Source organism: Nannospalax galili, unplaced genomic scaffold, assembly GCF_000622305.1.
Source record: "Nannospalax galili isolate Female #2095 unplaced genomic scaffold, S.galili_v1.0 scaffold82, whole genome shotgun sequence".
In the NCBI taxonomy this organism is placed as follows: Eukaryota; Metazoa; Chordata; class Mammalia; order Rodentia; family Spalacidae; genus Nannospalax; species Nannospalax galili.
This window is the reverse complement of record NW_008348862.1, coordinates 108,500-116,391: the sequence shown is the minus strand read 5'-3', so window position 1 is coordinate 116,391 and position 7,892 is coordinate 108,500. Positions and strand designations below refer to the sequence as shown.

The window sequence follows — 7,892 nt, the reverse complement described above, 5'->3', positions numbered from 1 at the left end:
ACCAGTTCCGCCTATGTGAAGATAAGTCAAAGGTCCTGCTTGACCATGGTTTCCTTCACTTGGAAGCATGGAAGAAATGATTTCTCTGTGTTGATCCTCCTCTTTGTAGACTGGACACTGGTTCAAGTCCATCTGGTGGGGTCTCCTCGGCATCCTTGATCAAGAGGACAGGTGACCCACCACCATTATAGGACATTTTGAGAGATGCTCATAGTCCCCTGGAACTAGAAACTAGTTTTTGTATTAGAAGAGACCTCAGGTGCATTTTATTTTCATTTTAGTATTTATTATTTCTTTGTTTTGTGTATGTGTTTGCATATGTTTGTGTGTGAGGGTCCACACACACCATTTTATGTGTGTTCCAGAGGACAAACCACTCTGAGATTTTTCATGGTTCTGGGGATCTGAACACAGGTCATCTGGCCTAACCTTAACCCAGTGAGCCATCTTCCTAATACTTCAGTGTAATTCAGATGATTCCTTTTATAGCTTAAATGAGTTTTTTAATTATGAAAGTTTAAAAAATAGGCTTCTGCCTTGCTTAGTGAAACAGTTTGTTGTTGATTGCATGATGTTAGGCCAATCAGATATTGTAATAATGTTAGCAGCTTACACAGCATCCCCAAAAGCATAGGCATGTTGGTTGTCATCACAAGAGGGTGGATGAATCCTGGTGGGGTTGGTGGGGAGCGATGTTGGTGATGAGGCTGATGCCAATGACCAGCCTTTGAGCACAGAGAGCCCAGAAGCTTTGAGCCAGGGCCTCTAACAGCCCCACCCACTGCCTTCTCGGTCCCTGTGGGAAAGAATAGGAAGGCTTGGAAACAGATGGTCTCACCCCTACTTTCCCTCCTGTGCTAACCTCATCAGGTTCATGATGTAGAGCCTGCCCGGAGCCACAAAGCTGCATGTGGACATTGGAATCCAGTTGTTCGTTTAGTAAAGAAAAGCCCTGGACCGGCACTACAGAGTTTTCCGTTCTTATGCACGTCTTCATTTGGGAAAGGCTCAGTCTGAAGCCCATTCACTGGGAATGGAGAAAGTGGAAATCCCAGGCTGAGGTGAACATGCCGTCATGACTCTGAGGGACTACATCAAAAGTCCCTTCCCAGGAGGTGACCTCCCTTTAGCTCCCCATTTCTGCTCCTAACTGAAGAACAAATCTCCAGGTAGTGTGTCCATGATTTCCTCTCCAGGAAATCCCAATTGCTAAACTCCTCTGGTGTGAGCTGAGATGTGTTTTCCCCAGTGATGCCTCTAGAGGGCAGCACAGAATGCTGCCAGCATTTCCTGTTCAAAAGTCAGAAAGAATGTAGAATGCCTGTCATTAACCGCTGTCTCATGCCTCCCATTTGTGGCTTATATTTTAGGCTTAACAATATTTACTCTTTCTCATATACTTTAACCTTTATCATATACATTTCTAGTATGCTATAAATACAGGTGAAATACAAGAGTCCTCTCTGTATTAGTTGCCAGCTCAGATAATCATCAAGTATCTCTATGTCCATCTTCTTTCCTACCCTGTTAAACAAATCTAAGGTATCATATGTTTGTACCATAAATACTTCATTGTGAATATCTAAAATATAAGTATTATTTAAAAAATAACAACACTGGACCTAAAAATCACATACACCATACTGAAAATTAAAACAATCATTTAATATTGCTTTATAGTCTATCAATGTTCAAGTTTATAATTCTGAATGTGTCATAGCACCTAATTTGTTTCAACCAAAATAAGTAACTAACTAGTTATTTAATGTTTTCTCTTAAAACCATCTTTTAATTGCATATGTGCCCCTTGGTGTAGAGCTTATTGAAATTTTCATTTTTTGAATCCATCTCCTTCTTAATAACTGGAAATTACTACTTAAAGCAAATCTGTGTACAGTTTACCTAGTGAACTGTTGGCTTAGAAAGATATTTTTTTAAAGTGACTTTTAGGTCCAGCTGAAGACGATCTAATGCATTACCTACCTCCACTCCTGCTGCAGCCAAGAGCCACCGAACACACTCCATTCTGCCCCGGGCATTTACGTAGTGAAGCACAGGCTTCCCGGCCATTGCAGCTGTCCCTCTGCCTCACTAAATGTGAGTGAAACAGATAATCAATTGATCTTCAGGGCAACATTGTACTTCGTGATTATGGTTAACAGCACAGCACCACAGGAGGCAGTCTGCCTTCTTCACAGAGGTTTGCAGGAGGCCCGGGAAGACCTTCAGGGCCTCAGTTCTCACCCACCACTGATCAACATCCTGAAATTGCACTACCTGGTCTCTGCACTTTGAGGTCACAAACCAAGCAGCCTGGGTCCTGCAGTGATGAAAGACCTGGGAGCCTGGTGAGCCTTGAAAAGCAGAGGCATCACAGACAGGGAGAGAGACACAGAGCCACGTCATTCATTTCCCAGTGCTTTGGCTCCTGGCTGCTCTGTTCAGAAGCTCTCAATGGCTCTATATCACCTTGGCTGTGGCCAAAACCTGATTCTCTCCACAGGTGAAGGAGCTTGTTTCTTTGTTGGAATTCTTTTTTTCCACTGCTAGATTGAATTTCATCATCTTAATAGATGAGAAAGACTGGTTGCGGGCTGGAGAGATGGCTCAGCACCTAAAAGCACTGGTTTCTCTTGCAAAGGACCTGGGTTCAGTTCCCAGCACCCACATGTAATTTTGCATTATAAGGAAAATAACTTTGGTGTGCAATACATAACAGGCAATTTCTTATTGTATGTTCATTTAATCATCTCAAAGATTATGTAGAGTTTTAACTCTTATTATTATAAGTTACAGGAGAAGAGATTGATATTCATACAGGCTACATGATGAAGAAACCATGGCAACCCAGTGCACCTTAATTCCTACAACAGCCTCCTGCAAACTCTGGGCTACTACTAATCAGTGAACCATGAAATCAACACCATGGATCATGGGCAGTGTTTTTAAGTTGTGATATTGTAGGAAACTTCAGAGTCTGTCTTTTTAAGTTTAATTTTATTTTTACTTTAATCATATGTGTATGTATGTCTATGTGTGAAATGTGCATATGCGTGTAGTGTCCACAGAGGCCTGAAGAAGACATTAGATCTCTTGGAGCTGAAGTTACAAGTGATTGTAAGGCACTGATATGGGTGCTGTCCAGTGAATTCCTGCTGAGCCATCTCTCTACCCCCTCAGAGTATGTCTTATATGAAAAATACAAGTATTTTTGGTGACTTTAGATTTAGTTCCATTCTTGTGGGCAGGTGTAAGATTTAAGAACTGTGTTACTGAGGCTAGCCGAAAAGCCCGGCAGTTCTTTGTTCTGTTCCAAGGCAGAACAAAGAACTGTCATTTCGGATTGAGCATGTCTTCGGTTCTGTGAAGCTATCCTGGCCAGGGTGTTTCATTTTCTAAGCAGTCTCCACGAGTATAACATTATATCCCTTCTACCCCATGACATGACAACCCCAAACACCTCTAGCCCTTGACAGTTCTTTTCGGGGGAGCAAAGTCCCATTTGCTGAGAACCCCCACTCTATTCCAGGTTGTCTGACAGCAGCATATAGAAGAGGGCTTCACCCAGTCAGCAGGCAGGTCAGCAGTGAAGTCAGGCAGGTTGTGTCAGGGGTGTGGGTGCAAAACCCACCAGACTCACTGAAAAGCCAGGGGGGTCAATTACCCAGACTTAGGGACAATTTCTGTTATATTTTTATCATTTATTTGTATGTGCCTTTGTGTGTGGGCATGTACCTCCCACCATACACATACGGAAGTCAGAGGACCACTTTCTAGAGTCCTTTTTTTCCTTTTACTATGTGGTTTCCAAGAATTGAACTTGGGGTCATCAGGCCTGGCAGAAAGTGCAATTTCTTATTGAGCCGTGTTGCTGGCATTTGATTTTTAAAAAAGTTTTGTGACATAAAATATCTCTCTGTTGGCTCCCACTAGAGTTCCATAAAGCTTAAAAACAAAAAGGATGGAAAAAAAATATATCTCTCTGTCATGACATTAGTTTTTTCAAACAAAGAGAATATAAAATGTTTGGAAATCATGTTCTGAAAATGGAGAGATGCACAGCCATGAATGAGCAAAAACAAAAACTCCACCAGGGACCCTCAGTTATTTCCTGATAGTTGACACCATTTTAGCTCTAGACCTCAAGTTAGAAAGTGCTAAAAAACATCTTGCCGGGGCTGGAGAGATGGCTCAGCAGTTAAGAGCACTGGCTGTTTTTGCAGAGGACCCAGGTTCAGTTCCCAGTACCCACATGACCCAGCTAACAACTGTCCATAACTCCAGTTCCAAGAGAATTTGATGCCCTCTTCTGACCTCCACAGGCATTGCAGAACACAGTGCACTTACACACATCCAGGCAATACACTCATACACATTCCAAAAAAAAAAAAAAAAAGATAAAATATTTTTTAAAAAACATTTCGAAAGATTTGTGGTTGTGCATTGTATTTCTCTTTATACTGCATTTGTGTCAAAAACGTGTGTGAGAGCTGGGTGTGGTGGAGCATGTCTCTCTAATCCCAGCACTCAAGAGGATAAGGCAAAAGGATCTCTGTGAAATCAAGGCCAGCCTGGTTTACATATTGAGTTCCAGGCTAGCTGTGGCTACAGGTACAGGCAGACCTTGTCTCAAAGAAAAATAATCTGAGCACAGACCCACAACTGGTCAATGGTGCAGAGAGCAAGAGAATGGGACTGATCAGCCCCTAAATAGGACATCTATTCCACACCCTCTCCTCCCAAGGCTCCGGAGCCATTGTGTAAGAGCCATAGGTGGTAGATGAATATAAGGAAACTGTGTTGTCTGATACCACAGGACAATTGTACATATGAACCCACAGTACCTATGACAGCATGCACAAGACCTGTGCAACCCTAAGCTAGACAGGGGCAGACAGGAAGTGGGCAGGAAGCACCAGCCCTAGATGAGAATCTATTGACAATTGATAGATGCTGGGAGAGTCAGTTTTCTTTAGTAATGTGAAGACTGGTACATTGACCAGAGTCTAAGGGATAGACCCACACCCAAGATCATTTGCGAAAAACAGACTAGACTTTGTAATCTTAAAAAGAATACAAATAATAACAGAGGATATAAAGTCAGTGGGTAGTAAGGTGGGGGTGCAGAGGGGAGAGAGGGTCTGAGTATGATCAAAAGACATTGTATGAAACTCTTGAATCAAAAAAAAAATCTGTGTAAAACTTGAATTTTATGTCAAAATATTTTAAATGTGACAGGCAATCCATATTCTTTCTCTTATGCCCTCTTTCTGATTTGTAAACAAATGAATTTCTGTTTTAAAGAGTGTGGTGGAAAGGTCCCAAGTCATGGAAACTCCACTGAGCAGTTTCCATGGCCAAGTGAGGACAATGGCTGCAAGGGAACAGGATAGCAGCTGTTTGGAGCTTGGGCTACCTGGGCTGAAGTCCCGTCTAGACTCCAGACTTGGTTACGGATGGCTGACAGGACAGACTGCTCTGCACTGTACCGTTCCTGAGAATTCCATACAAGCATCATCATTTCCTTAGCCAACCAAGTCGGAGCCAGGGGAGAAGACTCCCAGCGGAGAACTAAGAGTAAGCGCCTGCCCTTTCTGCCCCGTGGGCTCAGGCCTGCTGAGTCAGCATCCCCCGGGCCTCTGCAGCTTTCTTACCCTGCATATGCCATATAACCACCTTGGGTTATGGTTGCTCCTCATGGGAATCAAAGACCTGCTTGTAGCATAGTATAAAGTACCTGTTCTTTTATGTGTGTGTGTGTGTCTGTCTGTCTTGTTTTTTTCCAATGAATTACAGCTTGGCCTGTACAGCTTTAATACCAGTGAGACTTCACAGATATGCGGTGGCTTTTCATAGAAGGCCTTTATTGGACTCTCCCTGTGTTGGCAGTTATTCCATAGCATCAGTGAGTCTTATTGCATTGCATCCTACTGGGATCACATGCTTTATGAAAGCTACTTGTATTCTGTTGGCTTTAGTTCTCCCTTTAAACTTCCCCAATTTTAGAGTGTGGTGGTTTGAATGAGAATATCCCCCACAGCACCAAGTATTTGAACACTTGGTCCCCAGTTCATGGTGCTCTTTGGGAAGGGTCATGGAACCTTCAGGAGGTGTGGCTATGCTGGAGGAAGTGGATTTTGAGAGTATATAGCCTTGCCCACTTCCAGTCTGTCTCTATTTCTCTCTGTTACTTGTGCCTGTTTGAGGATGTGAGTCCTCAGCTTTCTGCTTGGGCCACCTCTGCCACCTCCCCCCCTTGATGAACTCTTATTCCTCTGGAGCTGTAAGCCCAATAAATACTTCCTTCTATAAGCTGCCTGGGTCTTGGTGTTTTACCATGGGGAAAGGAAAGTAACTGATACATAGAGCTACAAGGGATCTAAGAAGTCAGCTAAGCACTCTCTAAATTTGTGAGACTGCTTTGAACCCCAAAGAGCCAGCTAGCTGCTTAATGACCGCTGGAATTTAACCTAGTTCTCGTAGTCAACATAATTTTGTCCTGTTATATCTTGGTACAGAATTCTAACAGCTTACAAAGGTTAATGATTTCTTACCTGCCACTCCCCCTCCCCCTATACACACATCTGTGAAACAGAGAAGACAGTCTTTCACGTGGTATATTACACAGTGTTCACTCCACAGTCCAGAGGGCTTAATAACTCAAGCTCCATGCTCTCCTTTTTCAGTATTTGCTTTACTGGGTTAATCATTTAAAAATAAGGTAGCACTGGGCAATTAAGTAATAAGCTAGTAATAAACTAGCAAATCCTAATTATGAAATCTGCTGTTCTGCTGTTTAAATAGAATTCTCAAAGCATGATAGAAAAAAAAAGCTGGGTAAGTGCTTTGGCAGGGCAGCCTTGAGAATATTCATCTTCTCAAATGAAAGAACTCTGAAAATTCTGTGTTGGATCTGAACATGGCAATTCGAGAGAAGAGCATAGTTGATCTTAAGTTTTCCTAAGAGGCAAATCCAGGTCCACTTGCCTCACCGTCCCAAACCCCATGCATTTAGATTCCATAGCAAATGTGAGATGCCATGTCCCACCAGCCTTCGATCAGCACCGCTGAAGGAGGAGGAAGAGGAAGGTTGGAAAGACAATGAGAAGGACAGGAGCAAAAGAACAGGAGCTGGGGATGCAGGAAAGGAAGAGAAGGAGAGGGAAGAAGGAAGAGAGGGTTAGAAGGAGGGAATGGGGGAAGGAGGGAGGAGGACAGAGAGAGGGAGTGAAAGAAGAGAAATCGCTCACTGCCTGATGTTCAGTCACAAAGCAAGTCGTCTGAACAAGAACCAAATTCAAGTGAAATCAATGGTGATGGGTGGTGAATATGATCAAAATGTACTATATACACACAGGGAGATTACATAATTGTTTTATATGGTTAATACTGGCTAGTGAAAACATTCAAAACACTTTTACAAGAGAAGCAGACCCAAGAACACTGCATGCAGGTTAAAATGGAGAGTACTAACCTAGTAATGTCCAGGCTTCTTCTCTACGCAGCTGCCCACTCCAGCTCCAGATGGTGTGGAAGCCACTTTAATAAGGTGACAGCTCATGTTCAAGGGGCTGGGGACCAATAGGGAACAGCCACTCCCATAGATTTCAAAATAGCAGAGTTTCATGATAGATTAATAAGATGACATGCCAGGGGGAGGGCTCTTGAGTTTCTACCCCTGCTTGAAGATTTAAATTTTTTTGATTTATTTATTTTTATTTTATGTGTATAAGTGTATTGTTTACATGTATGTAAGTACATCCATATCATGCATTGCCCATGAAAGACAGAAGTGGGCATTGGATGCCCTGGAACTGGAGTTATGAATGGTTGTTAGCTGCCATATGGGTGCTGGAACTTGATCCAGGTTTTCTGTAAGAGCAGACACTCTT

The 7,892-nt window shown here is 42.8% G+C and overlaps 1 protein-coding gene across 1 annotated transcript in view; it reads right to left on the bottom strand.

Annotated features, from left to right (window-relative positions):
• Nucleotides 1-7,574, bottom strand: part of LOC103744353 (glutathione S-transferase A2-like) — a 23,080-nt gene extending 15,506 nt beyond the window's left edge. The window contains exons 1-2 of the mRNA XM_008846103.2: nucleotides 7,475-7,574; nucleotides 1,984-2,091 (exon numbers count right to left, since the gene is read on the bottom strand). Of these exons, the coding sequence (XP_008844325.1) occupies nucleotides 1,984-2,070 (87 nt within the window). The 5' untranslated portion in view covers nucleotides 2,071-2,091; nucleotides 7,475-7,574. The remainder of the gene's footprint in view (nucleotides 1-1,983; nucleotides 2,092-7,474) is intronic.
• Nucleotides 7,575-7,892: the final 318 nt, after the last annotated feature.